We start from the raw sequence: 23694 nt of genomic DNA on the forward strand, positions 1-23694 counted from the left end.
TCAGCACCTTCCCAGAGAACAGTTCCCAATTCCCAATGTCCCATCCCTCTGGCACTGGGAGCCATTCCCTGGCTCCTGTCCCTCCATCCCTTGTCCCCAGTCCCTCTCCAGCTCTCCTGGAGCCCCTTCAGGCCCTGCAAGGAGCTCTGAAGTCTCTCCAGAGCCTTCTCTCCCCCAGGCTGAACACCCCCAGCTCTCCCAGCCCTTTCCCTGGCAGGAAGCTTCCATCAGCCCATCGTCCCTTTCCCCCAAGACAAATCCATCACAAACTGGAGCCTCAGCTCAGCAAAAGCCCAAGTGTGCTCAGGCCTGTGCAAGCTCCTGGGAGAATGGAGGCCACGTCCCTCCCTGACGAGGTGCCAGAGCTCCTGACACAGCACAAGGAGAGCAGACAGGCACAGGCACGGCTGCAGGGCCATATGCTGCCATATGCCACGGGTGTTCCAGAAACCACTCAAAACACCCCACAAAACCCACAGGACAGTTATTCTCTGGGGAAGCAGCTCACTCCCAGCCCCAACACAAAGATCTCCCTGGTCCAGGTGCATAGGAGCAGGTTTAACTCACAGGTTACTACCAGAAGTATGTCATGGAGATGGGGGTCACAGAAAATAAGTATTGACTCATTTTCACCTGAAAACAAGAACCAGAAGTTGAAGACTTAAGAAACCCCCACATTTTAAATACCAGTGGCCACCACAGTTGGTGCTCACCTCATCCCAGCACTCAGGGTGGGCAGCTAAATTTAATTACTGGGCAGGTGATGTAATTAATTAAAAAGCAAACACAAACCAGTGGGGATCTCTTCCTTTGGCGTGAAAACCTCGCTGTGCTGCAATGGAAACCGGGGCCAGGAAAATCTGTGTGTGCCCAGCAAAATGCTGCAGAGTCCTGCCCAGGCTGGGGGAGCATTCCATGGGGGCTGCAGCAGGGAGAGCACAGCATTATTCCCACCTGCAAAGGGGTGCACAGATCACACCTGCAGCGTTCTGGAATTCTTAACATCCCCCACAAACTACAAAATCCATTCCAGCTCCTGCAATGTTAAACAGGGAGGTGCAGGAGCAGAGAGGTTCAGTGGGACTTTTCCACAAATCTCCACAGGGATGGGGCACTGGGAGCCCAACCAGGACAAGGTTCAGTTCCCAAGGAAATGATTTTCTTGCTGAATCCCCAACACACACAAGGCAGCTGCACAACCGCTTGGCACCGAGTTGTGATTTCAGAATCAAATGCTCAGCAATTATTTCCTTCTATATGTTTGGTAAATTTAGTTAAGACAACTCATTAGGTGTCTCAGCAATTTGGAAATTACTAGGTAGTTAGAACATGGTTTTTTCTTTGGGAATACTAATTGTTAGAAAATAGGGCAATTCTTCCAACATTTCCTGATCTCTTTTTTTTTTACCCTGGATTTCAAATCTTGCAGTCTATCTCCTTTCTCCAGCTGCCTTCAGTTCGGCACAGATTGTGTTGCCACATTTAAGAAACAGAGTTTAAAAAAAATCCTGGTAATATATATCTCTATTTACTGCCAAAATACTCCCATCTCTTTTGGTAATGTTCAAATGAACATGCAAGGCACAAGATTCTGCTTAGCAGGCACTGCAGGTACACACAAAGCCTGAGGGAGTGGTTAGAGAACAGATGAGCTGCTCTGAACTTTTCCCTTTTTGCAGGTGAAAAATCCAGATCTTCCTCCACAAAATAACACCCAAAGCTCCTTTCCTGCAGTCTCAGAGCCAAGGGACAGGTGAGGATCACAGCCAGAGGGACGGCCACAGGCTCAGGTGGTTCTCACCCAACAAAGTGATCCAAATTTGAACACACAAACCTTTCCAATTCCATGGTTTTGTTCAGCCACAAAGCAGCAAAGATCTGCCTGGGAACGCTCTGATCTGTGCTTTATTCCAAATGCAGGTTGTGAGACCTGGGACTGAATCAACACCTGAACACCTCCAGCCTGAATTTTGCTTCACCCTCTGCAGCTGGTCCCTCTTTTTCAGGAAAGCTATTCAGCAGTCCCAGGAGAGGAAAAAAGGTGCTATTTTTCCATGATAAAAGGCTCCAAACTAAAGCTGACACGGCACAGAGACACTGCTTTATTTTTTCTAATTGCTTCAGCTCTTGAAAGCATTGAATGATCTTCCCAAGGCTCTGGGGATGCTGCTGCTGTTGGGTTTGATGAAACCTGATAATAAAAGTGCACCTGGTATCCTAAATCAGCTCTCCTGTGAGGAGGATGCTCTGTGTCTGTCCCACATAACGCGCTGGGAAGGCAAGAACGTTCCATAAGTCTCCAGGAAGAAAAAAATAATTACAAATACTGCCCCCAAACGAAATTCAATCATCCTCCCAAGTACCAGGCATCTGTGGCTGCCATATGTGGTCTGCCACAGCATTCCCTCACACATGCAGGCTTCAGCCAGGAAGTGCAGGAATAACGTGGTGGGTTCCTAAACCACCCTCCAATCACCCTCCTGTGATGGGAGGGACAGCTCCTGCTCAAAAAAATAATCACACCTCCAGACAGCTCCCTGTTACTGCACCAGGGATGTTTAACCTGGGATCTGCACGAGGATCAGCTCCCATTGCTCCTCTTATTTCACTCTGTTCCAGTTTATCTCTATCTCCCTTTTGGTTTCATGTGGCTTAGCTTGGTTTGCTCTCCCTGGGGCTCTCCTGTCCCCAGGTCACCTTTGGGAGAACCAGGATGTGCTGGAATCTGAAATGCAGGGAACTCTCAGAACTTTGGATTTGTAAGACAAAGTTTAGAATTAAGCACAGGATTTGATCTGAGACCTTGGAAAAGGTTTCTAAACTCAGGTGCTAGAAGCAAGAATGTGGATTTATAGTTTGAAGTAGAGATATGTTAAGTAGAAGAAAGTTTAGAGTTTTAGAGTTTAAGATATAGAGAAAATAAAAGCAGCTCCAGAGGTGAACAAGGAGTTTAGGATGCAGCACTGTGGGTTTGTGTGCCATAACACGATGGCTAAGAAAGCTCACACACGAGTCCATAAGATGAAATATTTAAAGATTGGGTCAAAACCATAAATATCCTTGTTGGCAGTGCTTTATTGGTCAATAGATCCTTTAAAAGTCCTGTGACTGAGGGTCTTGGGACCTTCTGGGCCATGCAGTGAAGATGTGAGCCCAACTCACCCTTCCTGCCTGTGCAGAAGAAAAAACCACATCATTTAAAAACTCAGAGCTCCCATCTCTAACTCATTTGGAATTCCTTCAAAATCCCCATAAGGATGACCTGTGCCAAGCGGGGGCTGCTCTCAGACACCACAGAATCCCAGAATCCCAGCCTGGTTTGAGCTGGGAGGGACCTTAGAGCCCATCCAGTGCCACCCTTGCATGGCAGGGCCACCTCCCACCATCCCAGGCTGCTCCAGCCTGGCCTTGGGCACTGCCAGGGATCCAGGGCAGCCCCAGCTGCTCTGGCAATCCCAGCCCAGCCAGGAATTCCCAGTTCCCAATGTCCCATCCATCCCTGCCCTCTGGCACTGGGAGCCATTCCCTGGCTCCTGTCCCTCCATCCTTGTCCCCAGTCCCCCCTTTACAATCCCCTTTAGGATACTGGAAGGCCACAGAGAGGTGTCCCCAAAGCCTTTTCTTCTCCAGGCTGAACAAAGGAAGAATTTCAGTTTATTCTCCTGGAAGACTGATCAGCAGCACCCATTCATTAGCTGAAATGATTTTTCAACTTCCCAACAAATAAAACCAGCCCATCTCTTTCAAGCACACATGGAATACTTCATGTCCCTTCAGTCCCCCAAGCAGGGGTGTGCAGCACAAGAACCTTCAGGGTATTCCACATGTGAGGAATGAAGTGGAATTTTCCTCAGTGCTGAGAAGATCCTTGCCACCTGTCTGCTTTCACTGCATGCTCTTCCTAATTCCAACAGCTAATTTCAAGAATATACATCTTTTTTTAAGGATTTTGATGATTACAGTGTCCTGATTTTCTTCTAGAGTGGTGTCACCACTTCCCACACCATCAGGCTTTACACAACCAAAATAACCCTGAATATTTATTTTACTTTTTTTCAACAGAAGTGGTTTAGAACGTCACAGAATCAGACAGAACCCGACTCCCATCTTCAACAGAATTATAGGAAAATGACTTTGTTTCAAATGTTCACGCTGGGTAGTGAATGGGAAGGAATTGTGACGTGCTGGGACGGCATTGCTGAAATGAATTTCACACTGCTTAATTTAAGCCAAGCAACTGATGGAGCTTGGGCCTAAGCTGGGTATGTTGTGTTATGTTTTGTTTTTAATTAGCTCCTTCCTTCCAAAAGCTTCCAAAGCAGGAGGTTTAGAAGCTGCTTTAAACACTGATAAATGAGGCTTACAAACAGAGAATTTTGATTTTTGGTTTTTTTACATTTTGTACTTTTTTTTATTTTTTTTTTTTTTTCCCAAGGAGCTGCCATGATCTCTGCTTACTTTTCTTGCAGCAAATCCTGAAATCACTTGACTGCTGAACCTCCAAGAAGCTCTTCTGGACTGCTAGGCATCTCTCAGGAAGAAAAAGCCCTAATTTTCCAAGTGCTGAGCAGGCTGCAAATAGCAACTCCTTCCCCCGAGCCCTTGCAATCCAAAAGCTCGACGTGCTGAGAGCAAAATCCAAGAGAAAGGACATTCTGCTGTCACCTGCTGAGGTAATATTTGAGTGACACTTTATGGTCCTTCATTGCTGTCATCAACCAGGGAGCCCAAGGACTTTCTAGGACTTTGCTGCCCACTGGGAATTCACAGGGATGGGGCTGGGAATTCAGTGGGGCCAATTCCAGCAGCTCTGGGAGCACTCTGAGCTCCCCCAAAACTGGTTGGTTTTTATCATTACTGCACAAAATGGGGGGAAATATCCCCCACTGATAATTCTGCTGTTCCCACATCTGCTCCTACTCGGGTATTGCTCCACACACTGAAAACAAAACACTGTTGTGAGAGGGATTTGTTGTTATCAGTATTCCCAGGTGGTTTGTGAGGACCAACAGAACACAGGACAAACAACCAAGCAACTGTTATTTTGGGAAATGAGAAGCAGGAACAAAGAAATACCCAAGGTTTTCAAAAAATCTGGGGATGCCACTGGCAAAATAGTCTCTCCATGTATTCCCTGCTGGGATAAATGGGAAGGTAGTAATGATAGCTGGAAACACAAACCCACAAGGAGGGAACAGCCAGAACTTTGTGCTACATCTCAACTCCAGCCACTATAAATCTTTTTTTTTTTACACAGTGTGAACATATTTTCCCAAATTCTTATGACTTTCTGGTCATCAGGGCCCTCAAACCCAGCCCATTCTGGGATTTGGTGACTGACAGTAATTTGGAGAGTTAAACATTAAAAATTCAAAGACAATTTTTGAATTTTTTAATAACTGCCTTCAGTTTTATCTACAAAATGGATTCTTAATGAAATATCTTAGGAGAAACAATAGTTTAATATTCCTTCTTGCCTGCAACCAACAAGCATTCCCATCAAGAAAAAATCCTTTAGGAGTCACTATGTTACTCACAACCCTTTTGATTTGGCATAAGCAATAACTGAGAAAGACCCTGATGGTCTCATTTTGTGCAAAAACTCCTTCTCCATCACAGTTCTCATATGCACCAGTACACACAAATCTGCAGGAGCAAACAGGACAACTTTAATCACCTGGATATTGTTTTTTGCTGAAAGAAGGTAAAAAAAAGACTTGTCAGGAGAGGAATCTGTCAATCTCGACAAGATTTAAAGCCTTTAAAAAAGCTTTGCCATTATTGTGGGATACTGTAGCAGAGGTATATCCGCTCCAAAAGAAAATGTCAAAGGTTCTGCTGGTGCCCTATAAATCTGCACTGAAATGCAATCAAAAAGGCAGGGAATGGGGATGATGAGTGAAGTCAGAGCCTGGTCAAAGGTACAGCAAAACATCCAGCAGGAAGAAGGAAAACGTTCCAAGATGAGCAGGCAGAGTAGAGAGGCCCCAAGTAAGGAACTCATCCCAAAACTGGAAGGTGGTGGCTGACTTTACCCTGAGTGAGCTCCCCCTGGACAGGGAAGTGTCCCACTGACAAAGCCAGTCCTTGCATTTCCGAAGAAAGAGAGGATGAGGGGGAAGGATGTCACTCACAAAGCAGGCTGAGCTTCAGGAAGTTCCAAATCCCCTTTCTGCCCTGAACAAAGCAAAGCCCCCAGTACCAAGCTGCTGGTGCTGGCCAGAGCCCTCCCCTGGCGCTGCAGCTGCTGGGGCAGAGATTTCCTGTGTGACAATGTGACACGGATCCAGGCACACAAACAGCGGGGCCTGGGGATGGACCAGGCACAGGTTATGTGCCGGTGGATCCCTGGCACTCCCTGCAGGACACAGATCACCGGGAGAGCTCCGTGCTCCACAAGAATTCCCTGCAAGCGCCGGTGCCCTGAGCTGCCGGCAGGAAGGAGAGGCTCCTGCTCAACTCGCATTTCTCTGGTGCCTTGGAGCATGAACTGTTATTATTTCCTCCCTTCCGTGCGTTTCCCCTGCCAGGAGCTCTCTCCCTGGCAGCTCTAGTGCCGATGGCTCCTGTGGGATCAGGGCTGCGTTCAGCCGCAGTGGCTGCTGTGCACATCCCGCTTCCCCCGGCACAGAGCTGCAGGATGATCCAATTCCTGCCGCTCTGGAGCTGCTCCAGCGTGAGCAGGGCACAGCCCCGTGTGCTCCACTGCCACAGCATCCCCCTCCCTGTGCCCAGCAGGCGGGAATGCTGCGGACACCGCAGGCGGCAGCGGCAGCAGTGCCGGGGAGGAGGAAGAGGAGGAGGAAGAGGAGGAGGAGGTGCCACACCGGCCCCAGCAGCGCCTTCCGTCCCGCAGGGATGAGCATCCCCAGGGCTCGCACCAAGGGATGAGCCACTGCCTCTCCCCTGGGAACAGCCGGACCTTCCTGGGACACGGCAGGGGAGGGGACAATGCACCTGCCATCATTCCATGGATGTGACGACAAGGTCTGCTCGGGGCACCCAGACTCAGCTTCCAGCCCCAAAGGAGGATTTTTCCCCAGCCCCACCAATGACACACAGCACAGTGAAGGTACAAAATCCCGCTCTACCCCTCTCCCTGGAGGCAGAGGTCATCGTGTGCCTCCTTCCCAGGAACACTGCCCAGAAAGCTGTGGCTGCCCCATCCCTGGAAGGGTGCAGGGCCAGGTTTGACAGTGGAAGGTGACCCTGCCCATGGCAGAGGGTGGAAGGAGAAGAGCTCTGAGGTCCCTTCCAAGCCAGGCCATGCTATGATTCCTGCATTCCTATGAAGTTCCCGTCCCCTGCACATCTTTTCCAGCAGGGAAGGGCAGAGCGAGCACAGAGCGAGCACAGAGCACCACAGGCACAGCCAGGGTTCGAGCTGGCTCCTGACAGACACATTTGTGTCTGCATCTGTCTTGAGCTGCCCTGACACAGCCCCTTCCCCACCTCCATCCCAAAACGCGCACAGAGCTGCACGAGGCACGCTGCCGACACCCCCAAATTAGTGGAATAAATGAGAGGAAAAACGTGCTGAGCCCTGGGGAGGAGGGGCTGCTCCTCCTGCCCGTGCAGCCTGGCCAGCTCCCTTGGATCTGCTGGCAGGAAAGCACGAGAGGAGCAGGAGGAGGCTCATTCCTCCCCCTGGCAGCACCTCTCAGCCAGGCTCTGAGGCAGCAGCACCATCACAGTGCTGGGCACAGGCACACAGGGACTTGCTCTAAGAGAAAGGAGCGAAACAAAACGAACACAAACCCCCCGAAGTCCCTCAGCTCCCCAGAGACTGCAGCAGGACCCAGGCAGGCAGCAGCCACTCGGGAAAGCACTTTGCTGACTGCCTTCCTCAAGCGCTGCGATGGGAGAAAGCTGCTTCAGCTCCCAGCTGCTGGCAAGTGGCTTCTTCTCCTTTATTTTTGCAAGTAATGCAGCAACTGCACTTGGGTGAAAAGGCAAAGGGAGGAATTATTTAACAGCTGAAAGAAACGTGCAGCCATCAGGACTTTTGGGCTGCACTTCATTGAAATACATCGGTGCAGCTCCTCTTAAAGCTACGTTTGGTTTTATCCCTCTGTTCAGTTCTGGCCCCACATTTCAGATTTAAAGGCACACATGTTTCTGGTTTAGATTGGGTGGAAAATGTTCAGCAAAACCAGCCTGAAAAGCTGTGATGCCTTTGGAGAGATCTGTTCACTGATCAGTTCTGAGCAAAACAACACTGCAGTGTTTGTGTTTATTTGCACTGTTGTGGTTGTTACACAGCTGGAGGATACAGGTGGGATTTCTTTACCTGTATGAGATCAGACCATCCAGAAGAAAGGCAGACAAGCTTTATGAATAATTACATGTTGTTGTGGAATGTAAAACATCCAATTCTGATACCAAAGAGATCTCATACATCTTTAATAAATTAAATTCTCGCTTGTGAAGGAAGACACAAAATATCTCTGCAAAGCTACATCCCTTTGAAGGCGCCTTCCCCCTCAGCAGGTACAGCCTGCATGCAGAGAAGCTGAATAAGAAATCACAGGACAGAGCTTCCTCCTGCAGACAGCACAGAGTCTGTGGAATCTGATGGGTTTGTGTGTTGTATCCAGAGGCTGCTGACAGAAATTGTGGCTGTCCTGTCTCTGGAAGCGTCCAAGGCCAGGTTGGACGGGGCTCTGGGATGGTGGAAGGTATCCCTGCCCATGGAACTGGATGGGCTTCAAGGTCCCTTTCAACCCAAACCAATGTGGGATTCTAGGAAAACCAACAAAAAGGAAAGATTCCTATGTGGTATATTCCATACAGAGTAGGGAGGCTAAACATTTAACAAGGTTCTTTAATATTCTAACAGACAAAACATCTTCAGCATCAGCACTAAAAGGACATCCAATGGCAGGTCTGAAGGCCCAAGCCAACTCCTCAACACAACTTGCACTTACCCACCAGCAGTGCATGAATTTTGAATGTGTAAGGGGAAACACTGCAGTGCGTGCCTCCTCTCCTCCCAGCCTCCCACTCACCCTGGGTGTTTACACTGATCTATTAAAGGGAAATATCACTTAATGCATTCTTGGAATGAATCTGCTCCAGGCAGAACACAGGAGCTACTCAGCCATGTACTCCTGCACTTACTACCACTCTGCTCCTTGGGGCAGCAAGGAAACATCACAGACAGCTGTAATGGAAAAATGGAGGGGGTCAAAGTAGAACTCATTTGTCTGTTTTTCCATCTGTCAATATCCCCTTCATTTTCCAATAAGGGATCAATAACAAGTGCAGAGCTCCACCATTCCTGGTTTAGGGTGTGCAAAAACATCTGGAGAACGTTTTCACCAGAACAAGCACCACAGGGGGGATAGAGCTACTTCTCTTACTTCTAAGAAACTTTGGAAATAAATATTCTTTGAAGCAGTTTTGTCTGTTCCAACAGACACTTCAGTGGCACATTTCAGTTCAAGCAACACTGCTTACAGAACATGAGCTGGCAGCTTGGCTGTGTCACACACTGGAGAAACCTGTCCTGATGAATCCAGCTGGACCTCGTGGGCAGGTGAGTGCAGCCACAGCTGCAGAACCCCAGCCTCCTCCTCTGTGGTGTCCCCTGGACACTGATTTCCGTGGCATCTGTCACCCCTGGAGTGTGGCAGCTCTGTTCCTGAGCTTTATCACACAGGGGTCTCTCACAGCTGCCACAGGCTGGGCCAGGCTTTTTTTCCTTGGTGAGATTTTCCAGTTATTGGTCATAATTGAAACATCCCTGCCCAAGGGTGATGCTGGGGCTTGTTTTGTCAGGACCTGATGAGCTCAGCACTAATTGTCCTGGAACATAAACTTTTATCACGTATCTCATGACCTATATATCACAGATTAACTGGTGATTTGTCAGAACACATCGTTTTCCCAAGCAAGAGAGAGACATTCTGCAGGGAATCCACCAACCTCAGTGGGAATGGGGGTTAAAATAATGCCATGAAATTGTGCATGGGAAGGAGACATTTATAAATTAGCAGCACAGGGGAGCAACCATTAGAAACATGATGTTAATCTTATTCTAAGAGACTAAAGGCTGGGATAAAGTTTGAACTGCTAGGCCAGGGGTATTCAGGTTGTACCTGGCTCTGTGAACAGGAGAAGGGACAGGGAGGATGCCTTGGCCACCTGAGCCTAGAGCCTGTCCCATGAGGGCTGAGGGCTTGTTTCTGGCCACAAAGGACATTGCTGCTGCTGGAAATGAAATCCTGCAGCCTCCTCCACACCGAGAGCACCTGGCACAGCACCCACAGCAACACTTCCCAAGGGAACAGGACACCTCTGCCAGTGCCATCACTGACTGTGGTGCCATTCCAGCAAGGACACAGCCCCTGGGAGGAAGCAGAAAGCACAAATGAGCTGAGCAGAGTCCCTTTGCAGGGAAATGCCCCAGCACTGGGACAATCCAAGGGAGGACTCACGGGGAAAATGTATTTGGTATAAGCAGAATTCTCCCAGAACAGAAAGGCTTGTGAAGTTTTATATGAAGCATCAGCAGCTTGTTCAAACACCACTTCACCTCTCCAGTACTCAGCACCATGATAGGGAGTGGTTTTTCCTCATGATTTCTGCCTTGGTGCTGTAATAAATCAAATCCCTGCCAGGCTGCATTCCCCATGCTGGTGAAGCAGCACAACCAAATGGCTCAATTTCTGTAACTTATGGAGCCTTCGTCCTATGGGACTTTTTAGGGAGAGAAAACACAACAAAGCAAATCAGAAGAGCAGCCCCTTGTCCTCCTCTCCCCTGCCCTGGTGAAAATCAAAACCCTCCTGAGGAGCAGAGCAGAGCCTGTGGCCACCACAGGTGCCCTTTCTGAGTCCTTTCCTCAGGACACTTCAAACCCCTTCTGAGAAGGCTTTAGAGAGAAGCAGAACAAGCAGATTTACATCCTGTGCTGTGCATTCACAAATTCAGGCACTGCTGCCTTCCTCCAGCTCTCCATGGCTGGCTCTGGCCAGTGGAATATCCTCCAAGTGCAAAATCCAGATTACTTGCTCAGAACCATGGGGCAGACAAAGCTGTGCCCCACACATTGCACGTGAGTGGATATTTATGCTGAGATATGAAAAGAAGGGAAGAACATGGCAAAAGAAGACACTAGAGCTAAACCAGTTCACTGTTGGCATGAAAACCAGTGACAAAGCACTGTGGAAAAATACAAAGCAGGAGCTGAGGAGAGGCTGCAAGCAAATCCTGACACCACCTGTGATCCCTACGGAACTCAGCACCCCGCCAGCTAAATGACATTTTGGAATTAATCACTGGATTCCAAATGACCATGAGCAGTTGTCCTGTTTGTAGAGCAATCTGCATTTGGGTAAAGTGCTGATTTGGAAAATCAGGCTCTCCTATCTTTATAAATGCATGCTCCAAGGGAAAACATCCACCAGCTCAGGGTCTCCCAAGCAGAGCATGTTTTTGGGAGATAGGGAAGCAAGGCATGGCATCAACAAATCCTAGGCTAAGCTTCTTCCCTTGTTGTTTATTATTTCTATGATGTGCTCCTTCAGCACCAGGAGCCACACTCCTCCCTCCAATGCCCTTGAGCCCAGGGAGAGCTGCCTCCACTTCCCAGCAGCAGCATTTCCTCAAGCACCGGGCAATTTGGAGAGCAATCTGCAACCCAGGAGCAGCACGGTGCTGAGAGGGCCCTGTGGCTGCACTCCACAGCCAGCCAGGAGCTCAGCAGGAAGAATCCAAAAGCAGGATAAAGCCACAGTTCATCACACACCTTGGTGCTCCAAGTGAACTCACAGTTTTAGCAACTACACCCTGGACCATCAGCTTTTCTTGATTGATCCTTGAAGCTTTTCTTTTTTCTTTTTTTTTCCCCCCATTTAATTTCAATGTGTTTCTGGTATTCCAGTATAAAAGAAGCACCTCTATGGAAACAGCAAGCAGCAATTTATAAAAATGACGTATGATTCTTCCTGAGTGTTTTATTTGACTACTATACTATCAAATCACAAAGTGGCATTTAAGGAACAGAAGATGTGAGTCACACAGAAAACCATCCTCACAAGAGCACAAAGCAAGGCAGGCATACCTAAGGCTGTAGTAGTAGAACTTTGGATATTTTAGGAGGAAAATCTAAGCAAAACCACCCCAGCAAAGCCCCAAACAAACCACCTTGCAGCCTCTCAGGCAGCCCTTTCCACACAAGATAAATATCAGGCAGCTGATGATTCATTAGGCAAAGCAGTCTATTAGGGGCTAACAGAAACGAAAACAGATCTGAAACTGTCAAAAACACACAGAAGCTCTGGCCATGTAAAAGCCAAATTGCAATGAGAATCCAGGAGACATAATGGGCAGGGGATAAGGTCTTTTTGTTGGAAAATATTGATTGTTGTCCCAATCAAGGCAGAGCTTAGCACACATTTGAAAGGAAAAATCCTACATGAACAAGCAGCAAGCAGATAAGTGGTTAGGCAAAAGATCCTGACATCCCTCAGCCTTTTGAGATTCAACATTAGAAACTGCACTAATTGGAAGGGGCAAGCTCAGAACAGCCAAGCCCAAAGAGAAGCAAGAGAAGGGTGTCCAGCAAACCAACAGCACTGCAAACACTTCTCCCAGTTCACATTCCTATCCTTGGGAGGGTGGGCAGGCCCTGGCACCTGTGCCAGAGAAGCTGTGACTGCCCCTGCATCCCTGGAAACGTTCAAAGCCAGGCTGGACAGGCCTTGGAGCAGCCTGGGATCCAGGAAGGTGTCCCTGCCTGCAAAATCCATCAACATGTGCAAAAAAACCATCAGATCTCAACTACCAACCTTCAGCTTGACGATCTCACAAGTGCCCTGTGGACATGACAAACCCAATAACCACTGACACCTTTCTAACCAAGCCACTGGAAGTCCCAGGTTTTATCTGGCAGCTGGATAAAGCCTCTGCTTGCTCTCAGCTGTCTGTTGTACAAAGATGTTCTACAGAATGAACTGGGTGCTGCAGAACCACTTTTAAATACACATTTTGATGGTTACTCAACCCACAACAACTGAGGCATACAGAGCAAGCAAAGCCCACCTTTCCTCCCCCTTCAGCAATCACAGAGGCACCAGAGACAAATCCAATCAATATTTGGATATGAACTTCCCTACCAAGGTTTGTTTTTCTATAATCACTTTTTCTGCTTGAGCAGCACACCCAGAGATCTTCCTGTCTCAGGTGCCTTGAGAAAAGTGCACGCTGGCAGCAGAAGGAATGGCAGTTTGAAGAGTAATGTCACTGAAAAAGCAGGGGACTACAGTGTCCTCACAACGCTGTGCTGACCATTCACACAGTGAACAGAATGTGCTTCCCCACTATTCCCATCACCTTTTTCCTAAAAATTCTTAGCAATGCTCTCAAGAATTGTATGGACTAACTGGAGACAAACCCTATTATAATGCAGCACCACACCCAGTCCTGCTCATGGCAAACTGGGACCAGTAATTACCTGGGTTTATCTCACTGGTGCTTAGTCCCTATAAACACCAAAGGAAAGAGGAAAGACCCCTTTCAGAATCTCAAATACTTTTGTGGGCATGAATCCCACCACAGGTGTTTGTCTAACCCTTGGTGACAGAGTCTGAGCTTGCACAGAAGGGCATCACCCCGGCTCACAGCCCCACAGCAAAGTCCTGCTTCCCTGAGAGCCTGCTCTGGTACCGGCAGGAGGAGGGAGGCTGTGGATGCAGGGATGGGAATTGCCAAGGGAAGCCAGGCAGGGTTAGATGCACATCAAACAGCTGAAAGAGGTCGAGGAGAGAGGAGCTTCTATGGCTCAGGAGAGGAGGATATGCTGGGGAAAGAGCAAGTAAGTCAAAGCAGTTACTGAAAAAATCTACTACAACAGGGATACACAGGGCAAGCAAAGCCACCCTTCCATCTCCTGTATGGGTCAGAGACACCACGTGGAAACCCAATCAATAGGAACTGCCGGTGGAAGACGAAGGCATGAGAGAAATGAATGCCTTTGTAAATGGCTGGGACAGGAGGAGGCAGAGCCGCCCCGCCTGGGAAGCACGGGATGACCGGGGGAAAGGCACGGGGCTGTCACCGGCTCCTGCGGCTGTCACCGGCGCCCGGGGCTGTCACCGGCTGCGCGCAGCGCTGGCACCGCGCCCTCCCTCCATTCCAGGCCCCTCCCGGCGCTGCCCTGCCCCTGGCTGACCCCACAGCGGCCCCTCACTGACCCCTCACCGGCCCCTCACCGACCCCACAGCGGCCCCTCGCTCACCCCACAGCGGCCCCTCACCGGCCCCTCACCGACCCCTCACCGGCCCCTCACCGACCCCACAGCGGCCCCTCGCTCACCCCACAGCGGCCCCTCACCGGCCCCTCACGGACCCCACAGCGGCCCCTCACTGACCCCACAGCGGCCCCTCACCGACCCCACAGCGGCCCCTCGCTCACCCCACAGCGGCCCCTCACCGACCCCACAGCGGCCCCTCACCGGCCCCTCACGGACCCCACAGCGGCCCCTTGCGGACCCCACAGCGGCCCTCACTGGCCCCACAGCGGCCCCTCACTGACCCCACAGCGGCCCCTCACCGACCCCACAGCGGCCCCTCACTGGCCCCACAGCAGCCCTCACTGGCCCCATAGCGGCCCCTCACTGGCCCCACAGCGGCCCTCACTGGCCCCACAGCGGCCCCTCACTGGCCCCTCACCGACCCCACAGCGGCCCCTCACTGGCCCCACAGCGGCCCCTCACTGGCCCCACAGCGGCAGCCCCCGCTCGCTCCCTGCCGGCTGCAGAACCGAGCTGACCCCACACTGCCGTCGCCACGCTCGCAGCTCCTCCCAGCTGCCCCATAAGGCAGCGAAGCAGCCCAGATAACCCAGATGAGGCAGCGAAGCAGCCCAGATAACCCAGATGAGGCAGCGAAGCAGCCCAGATAAGGCCTCACGTGCTGACAGGCCTGCACCTGACACCCCGAGAGGCGAGGAAAGGTGCTTCACATGCTCAGGTGTCGCTCTGAAGGGAGAAATAGAAGCAAAGGAGCCAAAAGGGGCTGTTCTGACGGTTCTGCAGGTGCAAACACTGAGCCCAGCCAGGTGTTGTTCCTGGGGCTGCCATGGACTCTGCATCACAGGGGACTTGTTGCTAACTCCTGCAGAGAACTTTTTAATGAAATGCTGCCTTAATGGAAATGTAATTTCACAGAAGGAAAAAGTGATTTCTTATGGGAAGGTTTCATTGAAGTTTGTTCCACCCTGAAAAGGGTGGAATCTTTCCCAAAATCCAAAGGAAACTCCGGACTGGCTATGGAGCAGCATTCCAGTCTCTCCCCTCCACAGACACACGACAGTGAGTTCCCAACCGTGAGAGGTAAAGCAAAATTCATTTATTATTTGCTTGCCCAGGGGATCTCGCTGCCTTAAGCCCCTGTGCTAGCGGGCTTTTATATCCTCTTGTGATCAAAAACGTGAAATGCTTCCCTACAAGGCAAACAAGCTTTAATTCCCAAAAGGGTGACCCTGTTTAGAACTACCCAAAGAATTTAAAAAAGGCCTAGAAATCAAAAAATCACAAGGCAGGACAACAAGCAAGGGAAAAATCTTCAGTGGGAAGATGTTTCTCCCTAGGGTGATGCCCTCTCCATCTTTCTGTGCTCCTGACAAGGACACCTGTCCCTGCAGAACTTGCTCACTTCCATATCCCTGCATCTCTTTTCCTAAACTGACCCCAGGAAAGGACTTTTTGCCTACAGTCACTGGGAGTTTTCCTCAGCTTCAGCAGTGTAATTTTCCTCCTCCAAAAAGCCTCACACCAGCTACTGCATCATCTACTTCACGTTAATCATCACAGCTGGAAATGGACTGTAATACCATGCACACACTCATTTCTTTATATATCCATCAATAAAAATGGTATTTTTGCTTGTTTTATATATGTACACACACAAACACATTATGATAAGAGCTGCTGTTACAAAAATCATAGAAATACCTGTTCACTGTTAAGAAATGTTCGTTGCTGAGCAGTGAATCAGGAGAGATTAGGTATAAATTTTACAGCACCTTTCCAAAAGTGAGCATGTTTACTGGGGATAAGTGCCACTCACTGCCCATTCAGTTCTGCCTTTAATGCAATTAAAGCTGCATTCTGCACGCAGGGCTGGCTGTGTTTCACGAGGGCAAATGCCCACTTCAGGCAGACGTTCCCGTGCTAGTGACTCATGTGGCTGTGGTTTATTCCGTGCTGGAAGCGCTGCAATTAGCAGAGCCCTCCCTCCCGGCTCGCGGTGCTCCAGGGGAGGAAGGAGGATCCAAGCCGGGGCTGCTCCAGCTCTCCAGCTGCAGGATGAGCCTTCCAGGTCCTAAACCAGAACAATGCGGAGGCCCTGCTGTCATCTCGGCACGCTGCTCGCAGTTATTCGCTCTGCACCGCAGGGAACCAGAATTCCACCACGATTCCTTTTCCACCGTCTCGATCCTCTCCCTGGCTCCTCTCCGGCCAGAAAGTGGCACTCATGTGACCCATCCCCACTACCTGTTTGCCAGGATATTGTCTCAGCAGGCATTCCCAATCCCTGAGTCAGGAGCTAAAATAATAAGGTTTAATGTTTTAAGCAAGTGGTTCGGGAGCATAAAGCAAACAGACACTCTGGGGGATTTTAACTGCTTTGTGCCTGAGCCTTTGGGGTTCATGGCCTTCAGTTTTTCCATACAACTGGGAGATCCACGCTGCTTTTAAGGTTTGGGGTGATTTTATCGAGAAAAGGGAGGTTCTCACGTATTCCTGTGATTCTGGAAATTAGGTCTATTAAAAGCATTCTCAATTACAGAGGGGCTGTAAAACTGAAACAGCTGTAAAACTGCATTATCATAAACTGCTTAACAGAGTATTAAGGAATCTGGAAATGACTTCTTCATCCCAGTCCTTCCAAGTGGACATCTAAAGACCAAGTTCCTCTCATCCATAAACACAATTCTTCCAGCACAAACCCTAACCCAGAAATTTGTGCAACAGGTGCCATTAAAGCTGCTTTTCCCAAATAATTTTTGGAAGAGATCACCGGGGTTTACTGAAATATGAACTAAACCACAAGAAATTCCACCTCACCATGAGAAAGGACTTCTTTCCATGGAGGGTGGCCAAGCACTGGAACTCTGTCCAGGGAGGGTGTGGGGTCTCCACAGACATTCCAGACCCACCTGGATCCATTCCTCTGTCACCAACTCCAGGTGACCCTGCCTTGGTAGGGGCTTGGACTGGGAGGTCTCCAGAGGTCCCTTCCAATCCCCTGGGATTCTGAGAATGCACAGAGTTGAGCATCTCAGAAGCACCTTTAAATCCAGCACACATTTACCTGCATTCTCTGATGAACTTTCATAAACGACACATTTCTTCTACACCAACCACTATCCAGCAACTCAGTTTTCTCAGCCCTAATTCTGCACTTTTAAGTTGCCTTCTTAAGAGCATAGTTAGACTTTGCTGAAAGACATTAAACCAGCACAAGGCAGACTCGGGATGGAGAACAGCTCCCAAGGAGTCACAATCTGCCTGGTTTACAGAAACATCCAGCTGGATCCCAAATCACATCTCTAAAGGAACCAACACACTCATCTGCACTCGGCCTGGCAGCTTGTGAGCAGCAGCAATGAGAGAGAACCCAAGGAAGAGTTAACCCACACATACCAAAAGAGCAAAAGGTCTAAATTGACCCAAAGCTTTCCTCATCCCTGGACGTGGCCAAGGCCAGGCTGGACAGAGCTTGGAACAACCTGGGATTGTGGAAGGTCTCCCTGCCCATGAGATGAGCTTTAAACCCTTCCAACCCAAACCATTCCAGGCTTCTAAGCAGCAGAGTTTTGAAATAATTCCAATACCCAGTTCGGAAGGATTCCAATACATGGTAATTCCTCTCAACATGGTGCACTGCATTAATGACAATTTTGCCCGGTTGTTGTTCCTCTCTGCCTGAAATAAAGGGATGCTAAAACAAGTGAGGTAACACTCAAGAGGGATCGCACTTCCAGACCAACACTGACACAGGCAGGAAAAAATTCCTCATCCGAAGCCCTCCAGGACCCATCCATTCTCCTGAGGACACCACATCATACCATATATACGTCTGCATTGACGTACACTCTATATTATGTTGTTATCTATGTATTTTACGAGCTGTCCACAACGCCTTATGTAACGGATCCCTGTTTAATATGGAGCAGCGTGTCCATGGCCGCGGCAATCCCGGCCGATCCCCGGCGTGCCCAAAAACACCCAAAAACACCCACTCGGCCACCGGCGAGGAACGCTTCCGAACCGCGGCGTCCCACCGGGGCACCGGGGGCTCCGTGCTGCCAGAGACCCGTTTTGTGAGGGGCGCAGGGAGGGAGAATTCCCCAAGGAACCACGGCAGCCCGTCCCGGCATCTCTGGGGCAGCGCAGGGTCACCCCCCGGCGCCACTCCCGCAGCACGGACACCCAGCCCGCCCGTACGGGGCCCCCCGCCCCGCGCCCGCGGCACTCACCGCCTCCGAGTCTTCAAACCCATGCAGGTACAAGTTGTCGTACATGGAGAGCCGGTGCGGGGCCGGAGGGCCGGGGAGCGCGGCGGCGGAGCGCGGTGAGGCGGCGGGGCCGAGCTCCCTGAGCGCTGCGGCGGCGCCGCCTCCCGCCGGCGCCCCCCCGCCTGCCCCGCTGCTTCCCGCCCGCCGCGCCGCCGCCCCCCATTGGCTGAGCCGCGCCGCCGCCGCCGCGCCATTGGCTGGGACGCGCCAGCGCCGCCACGCCATTGGCTGGGACGCGCCGGCCGCGAGCCGCGCTGCGCGCTGGCGCCGCCTCACGGCGCCTCACGGGCTGATGGCGGCGGCCGGCCGCTGTGCCTCGAGGGCGGCCAACACGGCGGCGGACACTTGCTTATTTGTAATAAAACTGGTTTACAATAAAACAATACTGTATAGTCTAGAGGCGACTGAGGTAGGATCTCATTAATGCATACAAATATCTCCAAAATACGCTGGCGCCAGGCTCCGTTCAGTGGTGTCGGTGACAGGTGGAGGAGCAATGGCCATAAAATAAAACACAAGTCTCAGCTCGACATGAGGAAAAACATCTTTCCGTGAGGGGGGCAGAGCACTGAAACCGCTGCCCAGGGAGGGCTGGAGTCTCCAGGTCATTCCAACACCTGGACACATTCCTGTGTCACCTGCTCCAGGTCACCCGGGCTGGACTGGATGGTCTCCAGAGGTCCCTTCCAGCCCAATCCTGTGATTTATTTATAATAAAATACAAGAGTTAATAAAATAATATAATAAAATAATAAATCCAGGAGTTAAATACAGCCTTTCTTCTTCAAGACTCCAGAGAACAGCGGGTGGTTTCTAAAAAAACCATCCCTCCACCCTCCAACAATATTTGGAAACCCTGAAGCCACTAAGACTAAACAGTAAGAATTAACAGAGAACACACACACACAATGTCTGGAAACAAGAAAACCAAATCCTAACCACCAAGAATTAGAAGAACAGAAGTGTGAACCTGATTTACAACTAAATTAAGAAGCAAAATCTCTAAACAGGTTCCTCCTGGAGCTCTACAAATTAAACTTCTGGTGTAACACTACGTGATTAAAAAGTCAATAAATAATTAAACACTAATGACAGAACTGATTTACAATTTACTTCCTACTCTTATTAAAACAATTACTTAAAATCTCATCTTCATTGCAATCTGATCCACCACTGCAGTTTCACAAACGCTTCCTATTTGTGTTTTCCATTTGCTTCATTCACTTTTCCTTCCAAAAGCTTCCATCAATTCTGCAAAATTAACACTAATCCCATGGGAAGTGTCCAACAGACACCTGAAGCAAAGCCAGCGGTGTTATTCTTGTGAATATTCCCATATTCACAGTTTCCTACAAATTCAATTGAAGATTTACCCCAAAGTTATGCTAAGTCTTATTCCCAATTTACTAATTCTGATGGAGGAGGATCTTGGCTTCTAAATGGTCTTTAAAATGTTCATTAAACTCCTAATCCAGGAGTTAATTTTTGCAGCCTGTTCTACAGACTTCTTGAAGATCTGTGATGTTCCAGATTGAAAGAATCAACTACAAGAATCATTTAGTCAGCTCAAATTTAAAAAAAAATGCTGTGAAATCACAAGATGAAGGGAAAGAAGTGAACTTCACATAGATTTGTAATAAAACATTTCAGAAATCAGGGGAATCAGATTTGATTTCCAGTCCTTACATTTCACACTGTCCTTTTTAAGACACAGAAGTTATTAAAAATACATATTTAATGACTCAACTCAAAAGGCTCCTAAAAGATGCTATAAAAATACAATTCCCTGTAATACAGAGGAATTCTAAATCAAAGACTGTTTTGAATATTATGAGGTAATTTATCCAAGAAACACACACTGAGGTGAGGGAAGAAGACACCCAGCTCTTTAAAGTTGACTGGGAAGTAATATAAATATAATAAATGTGCTGAGGGAACAGGGGGCTGAATGGAGCTGATATTATCCTGCAGGGAATTAGGGAATTCCACTGTTCAGGCCACTGGCCAGCACTACAGGAATGACCTGCTGAAAACATGCAATGGCTAAAGAACTGAAATAAGCCTTGGTAAAGTCTAACCTTTGAAAAATGTCATTTTTTGAACGGCTTCAGTTACTGCATTATTCCTTTTTTTTAATAGCATTCATTGGTGATGTTAATTGGAGCCCACAACTCCACGTTTCCAAGGGCACAGGAGATTTTGAAATAGATGTAAACAAAGACCACGAGTCATCCAAAACTTTTAATGCCCAACAAACACTGAGGATATAACCCAGTCTAAAATATCTTCAGGCTGGAGGTGGGGGAAAGAGAAGAGCTCGGAAGCCAGAATACTTTGAGTATCCACAGTCCTCCAAAAATACTTGGCTTCCTCCAAATACTCTGCTGCCATTAGAGATTATTCGCATCGTCTTTATTTTTAATTAGAGTACAAAGGAAATCTCTCTGAGACGTGCATCCATCTATCCCAAAATACCCATTATTTAGTCAGTCCTGAGCTACCCAAATGTGGGAGCACTGGGGTGTTTTTTTTCCGAGGGCGTGAATACAGAACCAGAGAAAATTTTATTTCCAGCCCGATCTAATGATTCCTCAATCAAATGACAGCACTTGTGTGGTTCTTTCAGGAGCTGGAGCAATGAACTATTTGCATAAACACACTGAAGAGCTGCTGGAATAAATAAATGTGCAGGATCCAGATTGCCGAGGCGAGGGAACGCCTCGGCACCGCACTGCGCCAACCGGGATGGGAGTCAGCAACTTCTCCTTCTCCCCACTCCTGCAAATCCCTTCTTCCACCTGGGATCTCACCGAGGGGAGCAGCAGCACTGCCTCCCTTCCTGCTGCTCTGGGGGAGCCACAGCAATATTAAACCTGAAGCAGCAAAACCCCAACACAGCCACGTTCTTGACAGCCTCTCCCTGCTCTCGCATGGTCCTGGATTCCTGACATTACTCAGGGATAATGAGCAAAACCCCCCCAGAAGGCAAAGGCACATTAGCAAGGAGCATTAGTGGTTGCATTAAGAGCAGCCTTGGATATGGATCTGCTCCTTCCAGCACACACAGGGCTCCAAAACCCACAGTCCCCATCAGCATCCTCCCCATCAAACACAAACTTTGGGTTTCATCGTGCCCCGCCTGGACTCTGGGGTCTGCTGGGGAAAATTGTTCTCTCCTATGGAAAGCTGCTCTTGTAGATGATGAAGAGCCCATCTCTTCATCAGCAGAAGAGCCCAGGGATGGATTTCAGTGATAGAAAGGGAAAGGACCATCCAAAACCAATCAGCATCCTCCCCATCAAACACAAACTTTGGGTTTCATCTTGCCCCACCTGGATTATAGGCCCTGCTGAGGAAAATTGCTCTCCCCTATGGAAAGCTGCTCTTGTTGCCACCAGCAGAAGAGCTCAGGGATGGATTTCAGTGATGGAAAGGGAAAGGACCATCAGCAATCTCCAGCAATCCACCTTGCCTCCATCCGTGGGAAGGAGGCCAGTTCCTCACTCTCCTAAATTACTTGGCACGGCCCCACTCCTTGCCCCTTCTCCCTCTAAAGCAATTTCCCTGCCTCTCTCCCTCCTCCTCTGTTTTATAATAGAGATTAGATAAGAACCTGGTGCAGTGACAGCAGCTTCTGCCCTGGGTGGAGGCACAGCCAGGAGAACCTCCTGAGATCCCCTCTAACCCTGTTTTCCAGCAGAATGGGATTCGTGGCACTTGGAAGTCCTTGAAGCCAGCAGAGGAATAGGGATTTATTTCTCTTCCAAAAGATTGTGCTGTTTGGGATATATCCTGGCACAGAGGATTCAGTGAATTTCAGGGTTTTATTTGAACAGACTGGGTGGACGGCGTGCTTTAATCCTTGGAATTTCAAGTAATAAATTAGTCTGGTCTAATTTGACAGTTCTTCTGGAGGAAGCGAGGTGCCACCTATCCTAAAACACATTTATCTGACACTGTTATGTAAAGGCTGCTATAATTAAAGAGTGTGAAGACTCGGTTGTCACTTCCTCTTGGTTGGAAGCACCTCCAGTGAGAGGTAACTGGGCTACATTTGTAGGTACCCTCTATATTTAACGAGCTGTGAAATGCCTCTTTCCCAGGCACTGTGGAGACCTGCAGGAAGCCAAGGCCTTCCAGAGGGTTTTTCACAGGGAAGGGAGGATGATCCCAGCTCCTGAGGCAGGCAGGGTGTGCTCCAAGGGTTTAACAGCTCCAGCCAACTCCAAATGCGGCTTCCACTGGAGAACAGGACTGAGCGGAGCAAATCCCAAATGGTCTGGAGAACAGCCCTGTGTGAGCACAGGGATCCCTCTGGAAGATGGGGAGCTTGGATGGAGGATCCATGGGCAGTCACAGGGATATCCATGGACACCAACCCCTCTGGAAGATGGGGAGCTTGGAATGGAGGGTCTGCAGGATCCATGGGCAGTCACAGGGATATCCATGGACACCAACCCCTCTGGAAGATGGGGAGCTTGGAATGGAGGGTCTGCAGGATCCATGGGCAGTCACAGGGATATATCCATGGACACTGATCCCTCTGGAAGATGGGGAGCTTGGAATGGAGGATCCATGGGCAGTCACAGGGATATCCATGGACACCAACCCCTCTGGAAGATGGGGAACTTGGAATGGAGGATCCATGGGCAGTCACAGGGATATCCATGGACACTGACACCTCTGGAAGATGGGGAGCTTGGAATGGAGGATCCATGGGCAGTCACAGGGATATATCCATGGACACTGATCCCTCTGGAAGATGGGGAGCTTGGAATGGAGGATCCATGGGCAGTCACAGGGATATATCCATGGACACCAACCCCTCTGGAAGATGGGGAGATGGGGAGCTTGGAATGGAGGGTCTGCAGGATCCATGGGTAGTCACAGGGATATATCCATGGACACCCACCCGTCCAGCAGCTCCCAGGCTGCTGAGAAGGTCCAAAACATTGAATCACAGCCCAGGCACCACCCCAAAAAGCCAGAGTGGATTTGTGGCTGGAATTGTGTCAGATTTCCTTGCTGGAAGGGAGATGGGAGGAGTTCTGTTTTTTAGGGAAGATCCATGTTTTTATCTGCCCTGCCAAAAACCATCTGGGCCAAAGGATTAAGCACTTGTTTTATTCCTTATTTTAAGCTCCTCTGCTTTCCTTATGAATGCTA

General features: G+C 49.4%; 1 protein-coding gene across 5 annotated transcripts in view; it reads right to left on the bottom strand.

The window, feature by feature from the left end:
- The window catches only part of CACNB4 (calcium voltage-gated channel auxiliary subunit beta 4), an 86891-nt gene that overhangs the window by 33812 nt on the left and 29385 nt on the right, over nt 1–23694 (bottom strand). Inside the window, exon 1 of one of the 5 annotated variants that reach the window (XM_036387255.2) lies at nt 18490–18626. The exons of the other annotated variants lie outside the window; for them this stretch is intronic. Coding sequence (XP_036243148.1) covers nt 18490–18534 — 45 coding nt within the window. The 5' untranslated portion in view covers nt 18535–18626. Of the gene's footprint in view, nt 1–18489; nt 18627–23694 lie in introns of those variants that run through there. 5 annotated transcript variants of the gene reach the window in all.

This window comes from Molothrus ater, chromosome 7 (assembly GCF_012460135.2).
Source record: "Molothrus ater isolate BHLD 08-10-18 breed brown headed cowbird chromosome 7, BPBGC_Mater_1.1, whole genome shotgun sequence".
NCBI classification, from domain to species: Eukaryota; Metazoa; Chordata; class Aves; order Passeriformes; family Icteridae; genus Molothrus; species Molothrus ater.